This window comes from Apis cerana, linkage group LG14 (assembly GCF_029169275.1).
Source record: "Apis cerana isolate GH-2021 linkage group LG14, AcerK_1.0, whole genome shotgun sequence".
Classification (NCBI taxonomy): Eukaryota; Metazoa; Arthropoda; class Insecta; order Hymenoptera; family Apidae; genus Apis; species Apis cerana.
The window spans coordinates 2,779,980-2,799,682 of NC_083865.1; the positions used below are offsets into that span (position 1 = coordinate 2,779,980).

The window sequence follows — 19,703 nt, forward strand, 5'->3', positions numbered from 1 at the left end:
AAAAAAAAGTTGGATTAGAGAAATTGTTTCTGTTATGTAATGTTTGACATGCATCAAGAATGTTTCAATATTAAAGCAATGAAAAATAAGAAAGCAGATATTCAAAAACACATTTATAATATAAGGGTGGTCTTTAGAAAAATAGGGTTGGGCACAGGGTGTAAAGGGCGCATGCGTTAACCCGGCCGAGGGCTGTCGTGTCGCTCTCTGTCGACGATTCCGCCAGTCGTCGTGACGACCTCGAACCGTCAGTGTCGCGAATCGTGGTTTTTGTTGAATCGGTTTATCTCGTTCGTTCTCGTTCTCCTTCGGTTTTGCTTATTTAATTTTTGTTGTTTTTTTCGGTTATTCGGTCGAATATGTTGAATATGGAACAATGTTGAAGTGGCGCGGTTTAAATCGTAGTCGGATTCGCGCCGAGATCGGTAGTGTCGTAATTTGAATGTAAAGTAGTATCGGCTGTGTCGTTAGTGTCGAAGATCGAGATCTCGAATTCTTGCGATTCTCTGGAATAGTGTAGGCGCGTTTCTGTTGCGCAGAATACGGACGATTGGGAATTTAAACAGGTGTGTGCGCAAATAAGGGTATTCCAATTAAACGTGTCAAATATGAAGGTAAATATTTTATAATTATAGCAATAAATTAACTTATATTAATGTATAAAAATTGTTTAATGATATAAAAGAAATTGTGTAAAGTGAAAATTACATGTAATTATGTGCATTGTTTATGATTTGAAATATATGCATAATTTTTTATATTTATAATATATTATTTATATTTATATTTATAAATTTAATAAATTTTTTAAATATAAATTTCAATTATATCATAATTATTATAATAAATAGTTTTTTAAATTTTATGATAGTTTATTATTTTAATCCTTAGATATTAAATTTTTCATATATTACACAATAATAAATGACAATATCATTATATATGAATAATAAAATAATAAAATAAAATAAAAAATTAGAAAATCAAATTTTCATGTAGAAACATCTATCAATATGTATATATCTATATATATAATTGTTTTATTCAATTAATTTAATATAATGATTCAATAATTTAATACAAAATTGCATTTCGGCTCAGTTTTTTTTTAAATTTACTGAATAATCTATGAATAATAAATAATTTTGAATTATAAGTTCATATTTTAATTTTTCGAATTTATTTTTAGAATAAGTGATTTTTATTATAATATTTCTGATATGAGAAACAGAGATTAGAATGAGCTGATTGTTAATGAATGAAATAAATAATATGATTATTAATATCCTTATAAATAAAATACATTTAGTGATATTAATTAAAATATTTGCATTATTCTTTTTACACAGATGAATACTGTTTTCTATACGAAAAGAGTTTTTGTATAGAATTTTATTTTATAAATTTAAAAAATTTTTATAAATGCATTATATAATTTAAAAATTTTTAATATATACACATCACATATATTACTATTAATTTTAATAATATACAATATTTTTGTTAAATTAATTTTTCGAATTAATTTAAATTTTAAGAATTTTCCATAGATATTATTTAATTTAATAATATTGTAAAGAAGTTAAAATATTAATGGTATTAAAAAAGATTAATTATAGAATATTTAATTATAGAAAAATTAATTTAATTTCTTTCATCTTTTGAAAAAATAAATTAATATTTCTGTTTTTTTAAATTTATATATTAAATCATTAGCTAAGTTATTTTATCATAATTAAATTAAATAGTAATTATCAAGTTTTGATATTAATAATTTCATTTAATTTAATTATTAACAAATAAATTATATAAATAAAATAAATTTCGTGTTTTGAGAATCATTTCATATTAAGATCCTTACTTTTATCCTTACTTTTATTAATTATTTAACAATTTGAATTGTTATAATTTAAATTTGTTCTTATTAAAATAAAAACATTTTTAACATTTTAGGAAAAATTATAGCAATAAATTGAAACTAAAATTGTATTCTTTTCAAATTTAAAAGAATATAATTCGATTAAAGATAATTTGACAAAGAGATAACTTGAAAAGATAACAAAATTTTTGAATTCGTATAACATATAATTTTCTTTTATTGCTTTTTAAGAAAAATTTAAATTAATAACAAATATTTTTAATATGTTTGAATGATCGGTGTAAATTTATTCAAGTACATAAAATTTTTTTAATTTATTTAATTTAAAATTTAACATTTCTCCTTTATCTTTGAGAAAAATTTAAACATTAATAACGATTTAATCTTTTATATCCTTCTTAAACTTAAAAAATATAAACTTTTTCAGAAATAGATATAAAATTTTTTAGAAATACATTTGAGCTTGAAAATGACTTGAATAAAATCATTTAAATATATATATATGTATATAAAATCTCTGATTTAACACAATATAATAACTTTTTCTTTTTATCTTTAAAAAAAAGTTAAATATTAATGAATTTTTTCTTCAAATTTAAAAAACTTGTTTGACAATACAAATTATTTGATTTGAAAAACGATCCAAATTGAATCAAGTTTATGAGTTAACATAATGTTTTCTTCGTTCTTTTGTGTAGCTAATTCAAGAGTTTAATGTGACGAAAAGTAATGGAAAGAAACACAAAGATGCATCATTGAATCATTAAGAAGATCACATATTTTTCTTTATTTTCCTTCATCTTACATAGAACTAATAGTAAAATTCATATGATTCATATTGACACGATTAAAATAATAATAAAAAAAAAAAAGAAATGGAGAAGAAAAATAGAGATCATTGAATTTTTGAGAAAATCGCGTATTTCTGATACATTTTCGAAATACCAATTTGCACTGCATTCTTATTGCTATTCATGTATTCCTGACTCTCGCCCTTTATAATGGAGTTCTGTCGATATTAGATGAACAGAGGCTCGGAAAATTTTGCTTTTCCACTCCCTTTCTCTTTCTTTCTCTCTTTCTCTTTCTATTTGCGCGACATGAAGCGTGTGCTCATTCGTTCTATTTTGAGGATATTGATCGGCTTTCATGCCATATGAGAATATAAGGTTTCGAGGGAAAGTTACATCGTTGCTTTACGCTCGACCTTAATATCTTTAACCATGATCACTATAAACTTTCCCAAGAATCTGCGTCCTCATCTCTCGATTGCTCTCGTGCAACACCATACGTTGTATACACGATCAAAGTTTTTTCTATTCTAAATCAATGACAGCTTTCCTTCGATGAGAGAAATTTGATGATAATGATTCTTTTTCGGGAGGATATTAGATATTGTTTGATGATGATTTTTATTCCGCGCACTCGAGAAGAAAGAGATACATAAAGATTAAGATTTTAAAAGATTTTTAATAACTTTAAATGGTTCGAATCGTTACAAATCATCGTTCGATTATCATTTTTATATCCTCTTTTTTTTTTTTTGCCTGTCATCTGTCTCTGCATCTGTCGATTTTGATAAAATTTTAAGCACATATATAATTGACATATAATTGACGTATTTACAAAATTGTATTGTTTTAACTTCTGATTATAGGCTTAGATAAAAAAATTGTAAAAAGCGATCTTTATTATTTCTTCACGATTTTGATCAATTGCAATTTTTTCAAAAATTTTTTTATACGTTATTTGATAAATTAATGCTTTTAATTTTTTGAAGAAACGTCAACATGTTTGATCAAAATGAAAACGATGATTTTGGAAAGTGTAGAAAATCTTTTTTTCAATTAATTCTTTATTTTTGGTTCTCGTGATGATTACTCAGATTTAATGAATTACATATTAATAATCTGAAGAGAAAGCTTCTCAAGAGAATGAGAATTGAACAAGAAATTTTCATCTGCGAAACTTTGTGAATTCATTTTAATTGAACATAAAAGTATAATTCTAAGTATAATTTATCGTAATTTACCAATTTTAAAGTTTCAATAAATAAAAAAATAATAGAATTTTTTTGGTTACTTTTATCTAGGATTCAAAAATATTATTCAATTACACAATAATTAATAATATTATTGAATATATAAGTTTTAAGCTATCTATTGTAAGAAAAGATTCCATAAATATTCATTGAAACTTTACAAACTATAAAATTATATAAAATATTCCCTCAAATCTTGGAAAACGAATAATTTTTACAAAAAGTTTAGATTATTAATCGTTGTTGTAGTAAGAAAAATCGATAATTAAGGGAAAGGGATTAATCAATTCGCAATCGTTTCGTGATAATACTAAACAAAACAATCAGCTGACTTGTAAGTTATTATTATTGCAAGTTATCCACTTGTGAATTTCACTTGTTTCCTTATCAAAGTTATTACTATTACGTGAGAGAATACATTAGAACTTTGACTAACTTTATAACTTTGTAACTTGTAACTTGTGTAATATAACTTTTAATTTGGAAATAATTCCTTATAAAGATTTTAATCAAATGAACAATCTTTTTTCAATTAATCGATTTATGCAATATGCAAATTATAAAATTATAACTATTGTGTACAATTTTGTGCTAATTTATTCAATGTATATCTGTTTATAAAATTTATTAATAATATTGCAATAATAGATTATAGTATTATTAATAAAATTTCTTCTTTTGAAAAATATCTTGCGAATATATTATCCTATGGAAAATAAATATATATATATGTATATTATTCTGTATAGGATATGGATAATTTTGTATACTCTAGATGCATATACATAGAATAATATAGTCATTGAAACTTTATAGAACATATAAAATAATGTTTCCGGTTTTGAACTTTGTTCTGAACAAAGTAATACTTATTCAAGAGGTATTGTTATTTGAACCAGTTAGGCTGTTCTGTCTTTATATGTACTTTTGTTTTTGCATCGACCTTGTTTTTGCGGAAAGACAGAGGCTAAATCTAATCTTCGTTTATGTGCCGTGACAAAAAAACGTGCATTACGACTTGAAAAGCTTGCGTTACGGCGAGTGTAAGCCGTGCCTTTGCACGTGGAAAAGAAATAAAGGTAACAAGTTAAAGATAACAGACCGTCAAATTGCTGGTAATCGACTAATTTCGTTATCACGAGTACGATGGGCACGATAGATTTCTATTTTTTTTTGTTATTTTATGACTCGTTTAATGTAATTGCGCATAGAGAAAAGTGTTGCGCAAAAAATGGAAAAGAATGAGGAAAAAATTTTCTTTTATATAGTTGTATTTTTATTACCTTTATGCGAGTGTATAAAAAAAGAAAAATAAATAAAGTCGAAACATCCTTTTTATAGTTGTATCTTTATTACTGTTATACGAGTGTGTAAAATTTTAACACTCTGTATGAAGTAAATTGAAGGGAATGAGAAAAGAGAGTAGTAAGACATTAAATTGGTATATCTGGTGAAATGTCTTTTGAGTTAGAGTTTAATGGGTTAATGCTACATTTATGTTTGCTTTATACTGTTGATCAAAAGTATTAAGCATTTCAAAATTATTAACAATATATATATCAACAAAAGAGTGAAACAACTCAAAATCTATTTTTGATAAACATTTATTATTTTATTTAACAATTATATTTTAATGATTTGAAAATAGAATGTGAATGAAAAAAGAATAATATTAGAAAAATTATATTATTATATTTTTTTCTATTATATTTAGATTTTGTAATTGATAAATTGTTTTAAAATTGTAAATGTTGCATGTAAAGATTTATTGAATTCTGAATTTGATCATTTTTATAAGACTAAATATCTATAACATATCAATAAGTAATGACAAATTATTTTGATTAAATACATAATATTTAAAAAAGAACTACAAATAAATAATTTTGTTTGAGAAAAGGATATTCAAACAATTAATAAATTTATTCATGATTTGATTCCTCTTCCATTAAATTTACAAAGTCATTTTGATTTCAAGTTTATTTTTCATCTCAGAATATATTGTCTGAAAAAATATTGTCGATACTTTCAGTATTATACTCATTCAATTCGGGATTTTGTTACAGGACGATGCCACTTTTTTTACGTTTATTTGAGCCATCGTGAAAGATGTTTCTATTTTATTCAATTTATGTTATATAATCATGTTACATTATTTATCGAAATTAATTTCAAGTAAGTTAAAATTCACTTTTATCGATGAGAATTATATTTAGAAAGGTCAGAATGTGCGGCCTGAAAACGCACGATTTCGTATCATGTGTATTTTTATACGTTCTTACCACAGTAGACGTGTGTCTACAACTGAATATTAAATTTCACTTAGAGATTTGGTATCTATTCACCTTTTCTTGAAATTAAATTTTCCCCAAGTAATTTATGTCAAATAATTCTTTTTACACCCTCTTTGCGTCGAATATAGATATTTAAATAAATCTTTCAATATTTATAATTTTAAAAGTTAATTTTTATTGTTTTTATAAATTCAAAGAGTTATACTTCTATTTATATACCTCGAAAAATAAATATTTTTAAATTTAGAACAGAAAGAGAGAATTGAAAGATATCACTTGTTCATTTTACTTGAATAGAAATTTTCTTTTATTGAAAAGACAAAAAATATTGCTATGAAAAATGATTTCAATTGTATTAGTTTATAAAATATTCGTACGTTTATTTTATTCTAATGAAAGAAAAAGTGAAAAATGATTTCTTTATATTGTACATTAAAACAAAAATAAATTCCGAGTTATTAAATTATTATCGAAAAATATTTTCAATTTTGTTATATTTTCAAAAATACTATTCTCGTTTATTCCATTTTATTCGAATGAAAAATTACTCCATGATGTATGTAGGAAAACATGAAGAACATTTTCATTTGAGAAAATATTACTGACATTTTTCATTCTATCTTTAAAAAAAAAAAAAATAGAAAAAGAAAATGATTCTCATGTATTTCGAATAAAAAAAAATATTATGAATTGTTATGAATTGTTATGAAAAATATTTTCATGTTTGTTGTAATTTAGAAAATATTACTGATTCATTGTACTTTTTTTTCAAATTAAAAGTGAAAAAGAAAATAATTCTCTTGCGTTACGTGCTAAAAAAAAAAAATAAATAAAAGAAAGAGAAAGAAAATAAGGAAGAACCAATATCTAACTTGTTACGAAACGAATATCAATACAGTAGAATCTTTCATATTAATAGGGAGATATGAGAATTCAGATAATAAAACAATAACTTATTTCATATTTCATTTCAAAAAAATTCATTAAAGATCAAAACAATTGGCATATTTCAATTTATGAATATCATGTGTTTTTAGATACTAAATAATATATTTTTAACATAAGAAATATTATGATTTTAATTTTGTCATTACATTTATATTTATTTTATTCATTCTTTTTTCATCTTTATATTTTTTAATGTTTCCGTATTATTTTTTTAATTAGAAATATTAAAAATATGATTCCTTGCTACCTTTTATGTTCCTTGTTATGATATAATGTTAATCATAACATTATATACTATTATTATTATTTTGTATTAATTGATCAGGTTTCTCAATTAAATAAAGGAAAGAATATATGTATAATAAAATTTTATTCATGAACTGTATCGCAGTTAAAATCTGCAGTAGTAAATGAAAAATAATTGAAGTAAATATTCAATTTAGTGATTTTTTCCAATTTTTATAATACTTATTATTAAAACAAATTTCAATTAGATGGAAAAATATATTTTTATTTATTTTTATACAAAATAAAGAGAAATTGAAATTTAACACAAATTTAATATAATTTAACATAAATTAAATGTGTTGATCTAAATTTATAATCTATAAAGTACTAGATATATAGAGATATTTTTTTTCGTTTGAAAGAGAAATAATATTCTAATTATCTTTTTTATTCATTTTCAAAATTTTCAGTTTTTATATTTAACAGAAATATGAATAGGTACATATAAGAATATATTTGTGAATGTTTAAAAGTTAAAAAACAACAAAAATACGATCTTTTTCAATTTTTCTTCATTGAAATCTTTTTATTATCAAAATTAAAAGATTAAATAAGCAATAGTGTGGTAAAGAATAGATTAAACTTGTATTTCATTGATTTCTCATTGAAAATTCTTTTTCATTGAAAAGACTACATTTTTGTAATAAATATATATATTATCTCGTTAAATTATAATCTCCTTAAATAACCCAACGTTCGATCAACAAAACTTTCCAATATTAATTTTTAATTACTTCATTTTCATTACAATTTCAAAAACATCGTTATTCGAACCAAAGAATAGAATTCCTTCATCGAGATGAAGAAACCTCCTCCCAAAAAAAAATAAATTAGACACAAAATTTGTATTAATGTTCATCATCTGCTTGTATCAATATAGAAAACAAGCATGCAAAAAGTCGAGAATTTGTATCTATATATATCCACCTCTTCCTGCTCGTCCTGGTAAACAAAAGAAAAGGTTTGGAATGCGTCGTACCTTGACGCAGATGATCCATTCGTGGTTCAATTGAAGTACAAAAGGCACGTTTACGGACAATACGTATCACCGTATGGCTCGGAATGGCTTCGCCCTTTTGATAGGCTTGCTACTAAGTACCTAAACTCACTGTCACTGATATCTTTCTCCGTTGACAATGGTTACCCTCCACACTGAGGCTTGAATTACGACGTTGCGAATGGATGGAACGGATAAATGCCACCCGATCTTTCATCCCCTTTTCCCACGTGTTCTGATAAAAAAAAAAGGGTCGTTGAATGCAGGAAAATATGTAAGATATAATTCTCAGGTGCATTTAGACTTTCGTATATATAGTCTTGTCTGGGGTAGAAAATCTTTTCTCAAAAGTTCTGGTGAGAATAGTGGTAGGATCAAGTTTGACGTTAAAGTTATAAATTTTACAAACGATTTACTTAAGTAAGATATTTATTCGTTGTACTTATTTGTGTAGGCATTTAAAATACTTTGGTCGTCGAGTTAGTTTTTAATTTTGAAATACACGTAGTTGCAAATTTCGAAAATTTATTTAGCGGATCGTGGATTTTTATGCATGCATAGTATACGTGTGTTGCATATTTAAATGAACAATATGTATGAAACTATTATGTTGGTTCTAGAATAATTTGTTTAACTTGTAAATTAATTTTTGCAAATAAATAATGCATAGTGTAACTTCTTTTGTATGAATAAAATTTTAATAGTTTGTCTATTACGTTTTTTAATCTTTTATTTGTAATATGTGATACATTGTTATAAATTTTAGAGTTAAATTAAAATTGTGAAACTCTTTCATATAATATGAATATGAATTGTTATTAATTAAATTGGAAGAATTAAATATAATGGAAAGAATTAAAAAGATTAGGTTAATTTTTTACAATGCATTTATTGTGCATTTCTAATAATAATTTTAAAAATATTATTCGAGATTATTATTCAAATGAATTTTCAAATATTAAATTTTTAATTTAATTTTAATGCGATATGTTATTATTAGAAAAATTAAACATAAATATTTTAAATTTTAAACTGGAATTTATCTTATCTTATCTTTCTTATAATTATAATTTTTGTTATATTATCGTTGCAATAAATTAACAGCCTGATTATACTGCTTATTCCTTAACAAATTCATATATAAATGAAATATTAATACTCTTATAACACAAAAAGGATTTTAATAAAAATATAACTATGCATAATAATAATATAACATAATAATATAGCATTTTAAAATAAGAAGCATACATTAAAACAGTCAAACATATAAAAAACAAAATTATATATTTATAGGAATATTTATGAGGATATTAATATATTTATTTTTGGAGAGTAAATTTTAGAGATCAAAACAGAAATTACAATTAAATTTAAATCCTTAATTTAGAGTTATTCTCTATTCTTCCATTTTCATTTAACTTCAATTATATAACTTAAATAATATATAAGTCTCAACCGTAATACTAACTTTAATATTTGTTTTCGCCTCAAGATTCAATCCGAATATATCAAACATATATATCCAATTTCTAAAAACACGTTGAGAATATGTAAAAACTTAGAAAGACTTAAATCAGAATTAGAATCAGAATCCATTCCCTACCGATAAGTAGAACGTTGCCAGCATACAGACCCTAACAATAATTGTTTGTTATTAAATCAATCGGTACTACTAATTGACATTTAAACCAATCTCCCGCCCATATTTCTTGCACCACTTATAAATAGGTAATCGTGTAATCACTCCTTGAGTTTGTATCTCCACGATAATTTTCAATCGTTCGACCAATCGTAGAACGTATAAATTATACAGAGAGAATCTCCATCTCTGGTGATAGACAAAGAGTAATTTTAGTTCCTAGTAAAACGTTTATTATTTACGCTAACTTCAAAGGCAACACTGATGTCTCTGTTCTCTAACAATGGCAACCCTCGAAGCGGTTTGAATTACAGCATCGGCAACCGGTTGGAGTGGATAAATGGTACCCGATCCCGGTTGGCACGTGATGCAAAGTAGGGTCAAGAAGCCGAGTATCTAGACAAAACTAAGGCGTACCGAGTTAATAGTGCAACGACCCTTCCTCGTTTGTAACGTGTACGGTTAAATTGCTTCACCTGGAAGGAAAAAATTGGAGCGATCGTTCCCTCGAGTGGTCCTCGAGTGTTTTTTTTAATTTCGTTGATTCTTTATGAGCAGAATTTTTTTTCTCGCTCGCGAGGAGGAAGAGTTTTAATTGATGATAATTTTTAAATTTGAAAGCTTGGAAGCTAATGATGATGAATGGTTGTAAATAAATTGATGTAGTGAAAAATTAATAAGATACAATAGAAAATTATCCTATTGTATTTTGAATAAATAGAATTTGTTTTATTTTGAAAGTATATATTTTTCTTTTCATATTTTGCACGAGAGATATAAATATTACGAATAAATTTAATTATTATTTTAAATAAAAATTTTGGTCACAATATAATATTGAGAAATGTTAGATAATTTGATAAAATATTTCGTTAATTTTAAGAAATTATAATTTATAACTTATATAATTAATATTAATTGACTTTTATTAGAATAGAAATGTAATTATTCGTGTTGTGGATAGATACGAAAACTTGATATTTTCCGTGTTAAGAATAACATAAAATAACAAAATGAAGAAATAAAAAAAGATGAAATAAAACTTATGATAATTTTATTCACAAAAATGTCAATACGAGTTACATAGAAAGCAAACTAAATCAATTTTATCAAAATTAATTATTTAAATTATTTATGTTTTAAATTAATTATGATTTTTCAAAAATTATATTTAATCAGTTTTAATTCTAATTAAATATAAATTTTTATAATCACTTTCAACTCTTTTATACACAATATTTAATAAAAAAAATATTAATATTAAATAAAAGATTCGTAAAAGCAAAACATTGTCGTTTCTTCTAATATCTATATAAATCTTTTTAATATTTTGTATAATATCGAAGATGAATTCTGATACACTTTGTACTAACAATGCATTTTTATCCAGGAAGAAACCACTTCTGAAGTCGGTGGGCAGTGTAGTTGTGTACCAGAGTGTCTTATTTCGCGGTTGTGAACTCATCGCAACGTGTAGAAATCATCTGAAGTAATCATCACATTTTTGTGCTCTGCGAAATAATAACTAGGTAAGTATCTTAAGGACGTTCTATCATCTGTCTAATAATGTTAGATATCTTAATATTTCACTAATAATATGATTTGATTTGAACCGGAAAGATGTAATTATAATGCCCGGTAATTTTAACCCTTTTAATAGAGATTAATAGAACGACAAAATGAGTTTTTTTTAAGGATCAGAAAATTGTTATAATTTTTCTAACATTCTAAGATAATATAAATTTAATAGTTTTTTAGTTTTAAAAATTTAACTTAAAATTTAATTTTTTTTTAATTATTATAAATTATTAATTTATCAATTCAAATTCATGATAAATTATTTAAATTTTATTATTAATATCCATCTCAAAATTAGTTTTAAGTTGTTAGTCATCTGCATGCTAGAAATATTAGAAATATACATATATTCTTGTACAGATTATGAATAAATTTATAATTCTTGCAGTTAAGAAAATTTAAAAAATGTTAAAAGAATATTAATTATTTTTATTTTTTAAATTGGCCATTTTTGAAATTCGGCTATTTACTTGCATACATGCATTGTATATTAAAATTTTTTTTTGTACTATCATAATATTCGTTGTTAAAAAGAAATATCTGTCTTAAAAGGGTTAAATAATTTCGAGAAATATATTAAACATATTAAAATCACGAGGATAAGGATTATATAATTAACATCTAATACAAAAAAATAAAAATTTTGATTTTTTTAAAAAAAAGAAAGTAAAATATTTTTGTAGATGGAAAGAATCTGATGTTAGAAATATTGGTTCAAAATCGACGAAGAAACTATTTTAATTTTTCGCTTGAAATTAACGATTCTGCATTAGTGAAAACTGAACAAGGATCAATCAATCTTTGACTTAGAATTTTTCCTTAGATCCGCGGTGAGACCACAAGTCTAGTATTACTTGTTCGATCTGGCATAAAATGTCTTCCGGTAATATCGTGTTTCAAACACGCATTAGCCATCTAGTCATAATCATTATATACTATCTGAAATAGCATTGAAACTGATATTAAAAATATTCTTATTAAATATCGATTTTTTCATCCAAGTTTTGGATCAAACTATTAAACTTTTCGTTTATTGCTTTCAAACGAAGATGAGAAACAGATAGTAAATGATTTTTACGATAGAATAATCGATTGAGTCTTCAAGATGAAATCTTCCTTATATATTGGAAAAAAATGTAAAATATTTTTAAAAATTATTTTTTGAAATTTCTATTTTATTCGAAAAATAATTACGTGAATATGAAATTCAAAAATATTATTATAAATTTCAAAGGATTAATATTCAATATTAATATGCTGTCAATCGTGTTGTTAAAAAAATATCTTTATTTAAAATTAAATATATAGTTTCGTCAAAAAAATATCGTGATATTCTTCATTTAATTTTTTACAAAACTTCATGGATTTGTCAATTATATATATTTTTGAAAATTTAATTTATTAAGATCTCATTGATAGAGATTATTAAAAGAATATCTTACTTATTTTTAAAAGTCCATTTTACGAAATATATAAATTGAATTCTTTTTACATTATATCACAATTAGAATCATTTCTTTTTTTAATCATAATTTATCATTTATTATTTTTTCACCATTTCAACAAAAAAAAATTGTACGACTTATTCTGCAAATATATACCAGAGAAAATAAAAATTATAATTCTCGTTATATACCGTATAATAACGTTTCTCTTGTAACAGCATTAATCTTGGAAGAAATTAAGAACGATCTATAAATCGGAGAATTTTTCTTCAACAGAAAATTATTTCCAATTCAAATAAAAACGATCGTAAGTGAGACTGTATTGCTTTCTATTTCTCGAATGGAGGCCGCGAAATTTTTGCGAGTTTCTTCAACACGCGGAGGATTCTTATGAATTCGAGTTTTTTTTTTTTTTCTTTTGCTTTTCAAGACAAGGATATTAGTACGATAATACGTTCTATAAAGTGCATGCTCCCAAAGAGAATTACCGCGTCATAAACTTATAATGACAAGTCACGCGATGTTTGCTCTGGTCTTTTTTTCCATTCTGTGTGTGTTCTATGTTGCTATTTCCTGTTGGCATAGCATTCTTTAAATTAAATTAATTTGAAATACTATTTTCTCCTATTTTAATAAGATACTCTAAATTGCTAAAATACTAATCATTCCATTAATTTAAAATATATATTCGTAATTATCATTTAAAAGTTTTACCAACTAAAAGTTTAAAAAACACTTCGTGACAAAAATATTTACTTCCATCTATCCGTTTCAAAATTCCATTTCTGCACACACGCATACACACACACACACGTACATCTCTCGAAATCCTTCTACGAAACATGTATTCACATATTTTCACATATAGACTCGTTGTATCTATCCTACTCGTAATGGAATCGTCGCGACACTTAACGAGACACTACTTTTGCCTTATCCGCGAACAACGAGGGGGTGAAATATTCCAACGTTTCCCAAAGCCTTGACAAACACTCGATATTCGACACATCCGGATCTTAGTCGCAATTTAACGAATGGCGTCATTCATTCGTTCGCAAGTAGGGGAATCATACGGGCTCGTTCCTTCGTTCTTCCATCCCTGTTCCTCCGCGTCGTGCACACGCTCTTCCTCCTTTTCTCTTTACACCGCTCTCTCCCAATGGTTCAACATTATGCATCAGGCCAGGCAATATGCCGCTGTTTAATATGTGGGCCATTTCAGTACGTTCAGTTCTTCTATGCGTGGATCAGGCATAGGATATACTTTAAGGCGGAACTATCCCCGAGTAAAAAACAACGCGAGCGCGAAACAATGACCGTGGTCGCGTCGAAACGCGGCAGACCGAGGGTTTTCCTGTGGTGTCGATGGCTATTGTGTCGCCTTTGCTACAATCTGCTCAGCCTCGGTGAGTGTGTCATCCGTTTGTTCCATTTTTTTTTTATGCCGCGTTACTTGTGCCGGCATATCGAGGATTCCACGATCAAAACATTTTTAAGGGATGCGTTTGAGTTGAAATTATTCTAGAAAAAAAAATTAATATCTGTTTTCAGTGGTGTTATTTTATTTTACTTGAATGAATTGAATTTTTCATGTCTTACGATGTTCCTGAAATGTAATAAGAGTAATAGGACATTTTGCCTCTAAATAATTTTTATGTGGATTTTGAAAATTAGATTCAATCGTATTGTAATATTATTGAATTAATGTTCATGTCGTCTTGTTTGTTAAGAAAAGGGTTAAACGATACGTTGGCTAAAATGTTTTGTTTTATGAGAAAGAATTTGAGTAGGAAAGAGAATACGAGATACGAGACAAAAAGTTTGTAGAATGTTTTTTGTTTTCCGATATCGGTAATATTCTAGCTATTCTTTTCTATTAGGCCGTGTTACTGATAGTGTTCCCTATTATTACTTCAAATTTTACGATTACACGATTCATAGTTTATGTGCGGCGATAATTTTAGTGAATACTTTAGTTTTTAACTGTTAAAACAGAATGTTTTACACAATCTTTTGAAAAAATAAATGAATTGATTAAAAGATTTTTAGAAATGCTAAATATATATTATGAATATTGTATTATTTTCATTTTAATTTTGTCTTAATTTTTTAAAATTTGCTGGATATAAAATTTGAATTAACAACGAAGAACATTATTAATTACACGATTTGGCCCAATAGAAAAAATTGTTGTAATATTGTTAATATAAGAAAACATTTTACAATTTTTGTACATACTTTGTGTATTCTATCTGTTAAAAAATAAGATTAAGACAGAAGATAAAATTATTGCAATTAGAATTTGTAAGAGAAAAGTACAATGGAATAAATATAATAGTAATACAATAATAATTTATTTATAACTATTATTCAATATTTAACTAATTTTAAATTGATACAAACGAATAATATTTAATAAAACATTTAATTATTAGTTTACAACATTTAATTATTGTTTGTAGAATCTAATAATTTCATCGCTGACTATTTAAATGTGTTTTTTTTTCATTATATTTTAAAGTTTCATCAAATTCTGTTTCTTTTTGTTTTTTTGCACATGATACATCACTCAAATATGTAATCTTTAAATGTTTAAAATGTTTTATTTTTTATCAGCTAATTATCATTGCATCGTATATAGTTTTTGTGATAAGATAAGGCTTTGTAATAAGCTTCATTTCGTATTAATAACAGTATAAATGTTTTTGTTAGAGGAAAAGCGAAACGTAATATTTCGAGTTACACGAAAAACAAACATAAAATCAGATCTCAAATATCATTACAACATCCATTATTCGAACTCTTTATCACCCGAATATTCCATTATCGGAATGTTTTATTTTCTCTATAATATGTTTCATATTATGTGTGTATATCCTTTATACAGAATTTATTTATTGCTGTTATTTATATTACTATATTTATTCTTCTATCAAAAATATCAACGTTAACAGTCAAAATAAAATATCTCTGTATTTCAATATGAATATTTACATCGGAATCGTTCACGGAAGTATAATAATTTCATGGAAATGGAAACGGATAGGGTTACTAGATTGGAGCAAAATATGAAAATATTAAAAGGATGAAAAAACGTTATTTTAAATTTTAAATTTCTATGAAAAATAATACGTATTCTCTAAAGAGTACAATTTCATTTCATAATTTAACACATCAAACATTATGGATCATAGTTTTTTATAGTTTCTATAATTTTATATTAAGTGGAATAATTAAATAACTTGTAATTTGTGAAATTTTACAAAATTTTATTAATAATATTAATCCATAATTACGAAAGAACGCTTTAGAATGCAAAAATTTTTAAAAATCATTAATGGAATTTCATATTTTTTTTTTTATAGTTCTTTATGAAAAATTTGTATAATAAATTATAATAGAGAGAAAAGTAGAAAATATAGTATAATTAACATTATTATTACAATTAACTAGTCAAATTAATAAGTTTCAGATTATTTGTTTTTGTAATTTAAAATATTCAAGTGTTCTTGACAGAATCAATATTAACTTTCATGAAAATAGAAACGTAATTATACATATCTAATTATTTTCATCATATCTATTAATGTAATTTTAATCATCGATGCTTATTCAAAACCTATATATAATAAAATGCCAATTCCATTGTTAAATATAATAAGAACAATTAAATAATTCTTCTCAGATTTTTTCTTAATGATAAATAAATATAAATAAAGAAACTTAAAAATAACAAATTATATTCTTATTACAGAAAAAAATTTCAAAGCAAAATTTCCAAATTGTCAAAAAAAATAAAATAGTTTAAATTTAACAAAATTCTCTTCTTTTCAAGAGTCACGATATAGGTTAGGTTAGATTTAAAATACAGGTTATTTTATAATTATATTTTAAATTATTTTATAACATCATTTCGCTTGAACTCCATAGGAACGATCGATCAGGACAATTTTTTGAATCTAAACTCTTAAATTTAATGACAACAAATATGTTTCCTTATTTCATTAGACGCTCGTGTCGTTTATTTATTTCAAAATATAGGTTAGGTTATGTTATAACGAAGTTTCACTTGAACCCGATAGGAATAATCGGTTAAAGCGAATTTTTTGGGTCATCTAAATCGGAAAGCGAGCGTCACGTGACGCATGATAATGATAATATGAAAATTCAATTACGTCACCAAATTGTGCGCTAACACCAGGAATTATAAACGGTCCGCAACAAATCCGACCTGTCACCGACGAATTGTCTGAATTGTCGGCAATGAAAGGTTTCCGGTGTGTGGAAAGTGGCCACTGCCCGCACGGATGAATTTTTCACGGTTTTACGTTACACGTCTTGAAATTCATCGTTCAAAACCGCTTTCACTCTTCCGTGTAATTCCACGAACAAGAATAAGCGGTCTTCTGTAATTCTAAACGTGAAATTTTCTGCCATAAAATTTTATCGGCGCGTGCCCCCTTTTTATTCCACGAATTTCCTCTTATAATAATCCAATTAATATATTTAATCTTTTTAAAAAGAATTGCAAAGATATTTGAATATGGAATAAGGTAATTTTTAATGCAATTTTAACGTAATTTCGTTAATTGATTAGTCAGAATTGGAATGTTTGTAAAATAAATGATTAAGAATTGGATTAATTCATTATCGTGTAATATTATGCGTTTAAAATGTAATTGAAAAGTAGATTCTGAATATGTTTTTATATTAATTGAATCATAATTAGAATCATAAGTTAATTTTTTTAATTAATGTTCTACGGTTGTTGAATTATCGGATATGAAATAGCTGATTTCACAAATGTGAAAAAAACCATTAAAAATTTAATATTTAAGTAATGCGAAATAATATTTAATAGATATTAACTTGAAGCTCGAAATGAATAACTCGACTTGAGTACTGTTTCATTAATTATAAAATTTATTTCATCAAATACAAAAATTAGTAACAGTTATAACGATGAAATTATAGTAATAAACAATTTATTATTAATGTGAAAAATTTAAGCTTAACAAACAGTTAACAGTTTCATTAACAGTTTTCATTGCCTAATAAAATAGGATAATTTAATATTATACGATATATTTAAAGTATAAATAGATAAACGAGTATATAAACTTTCAAATTAATTATATGGTGTTAATAAAATACGCGTTTCCCGATAAACTAACATCATTGAATTGCAAAAGCTATTTGTAGCTTGAAGATGGAACCCATATTGAGAATCGATATATCGTGTCTAAATTAGGTCACTGTCAAGAATTGAACTATACAAATCGTGCCTTTGCTCGATTCTGAAGAAGAATTCCTATCATTCTTCCTTTCTCTGCCTCTCCACGTATTATACGATTTATCAAGGAAACGTATAAAACACATTAATATAAATTATATTGCTCGATATTTCTTGTTAATATAATATATCTTTTTATCTACACCGAACACTTATACATTCTTCTGTTTGATACGATACGATGCAGCGGGAAGTGATTTCATTATCGTGTAGAGTTTAATGGGTTACCACAAAACGAGCGGTCATCTATTACCACGAAGCATGTGGTAACGAGCGTTGAGGTACTTAGTTTCAGCTAAAACATCGTGTATGTACATATATTACATCGTTAGATCAAAATGGGATATTGGTCTCGTAGGTACGATAACCGTATTGAAATTTTTAATAATACGATCCTTGTTGGGATGTTAATAATTCATTCGAGGTTTGCACCGTCCATTTTCGAAATTTGGTCTTATTTCGCGAAAAAATTTTTCAACGCAATTCTCGAGTTAATCAATTTATTGAAGTTATATTCGGTAAGCTCATTTTGAAATATTTGATTTTATTCGATGAAAATTGTCGTTGTATAAAATTTTATTTGTTAATTTTTGATGTGATAATAAGATTATTTAAATTGAAATGTAAGTAAAGATTATTAGATTAGGTAATAATTTTGATGAGTTTTAAGTTAAATTGAAAGAGATTGTGTGATTTTACAAAAAATAATTCAGTTAATTAACATTAATTCTTGTTATTTTTGTCGATAACAACTGAATTCCTTTACAAAATACATTATTTTTCATCAAAATATGCAAGTTAATGACTTTTTATTTTTCAAAAAGTGGAATTTCTTTTCATTCAAATTATGTTATTCCATTAAAAAAACAATAATTAAGAATTAAATAATTTTAAAAATAATAATAATTTTTAAAAATAGAACGATAAAAAATAAACGATGAAAAAAGGAATTAAAGTTTTAAAGATAGAAATCATGCAACTATAGTTTTACACCTTTTATATATTTTCGTGTGCTACAAATATTTTTCCAAGATTGCACTCGTAAGTGCAATAAACGAATCGATCCAGAAAAGAAAAGTATAAAATCGTTTTATAGCTCATAAAAATATTATTTTATAGCGATATATAAAAATTTAGACCATCGATTGTGTATTTCGTGTCCAGATTGTACAAAACTAGCCGAAATTAAAAAAAGAATAAGAACAACTTCTTTTCACAATGAGGATGACAATCTAATAATTTTACCATAATTGAAAAATAACACTTAAAAAAAAAAGAAAAAAATAAAAATATCGCAA

General features: G+C 25.0%; 1 protein-coding gene and 1 long non-coding RNA gene across 21 annotated transcripts in view; one reads left to right on the forward strand and one right to left on the reverse strand.

The window, feature by feature from the left end:
• Nucleotides 1-208: 208 nt before the first annotated feature.
• LOC108004431 (kazrin) overlaps nucleotides 209-19,703 on the forward strand; it is a 166,854-nt gene continuing 147,359 nt past the window's right edge. For 17 of the 20 annotated variants that reach the window (XR_009832722.1, XR_009832723.1, XR_009832724.1 and 14 more), the window contains exon 1: nucleotides 13,186-14,518. Coding sequence is in view for 14 of the 20 variants with exons in the window: in XM_062085215.1 (XP_061941199.1) it covers nucleotides 14,272-14,518 (247 nt within the window). In the remaining 6 variants the exon portion in view is untranslated. Of the gene's footprint in view, nucleotides 615-11,479; nucleotides 11,619-13,185; nucleotides 14,519-19,703 lie in introns of those variants that run through there. The other 3 variants (XM_062085226.1, XM_062085230.1, XM_062085228.1) reach the window with 2 other exon arrangements.
• Nucleotides 12,932-17,374, reverse strand: LOC133667331 (uncharacterized). Its single transcript, XR_009832727.1, has 2 exons — nucleotides 17,288-17,374; nucleotides 12,932-14,633 (listed from the first exon to the last, which is right to left on the reverse strand). It is a non-coding gene; the product is annotated as an uncharacterized LOC133667331 (long non-coding RNA).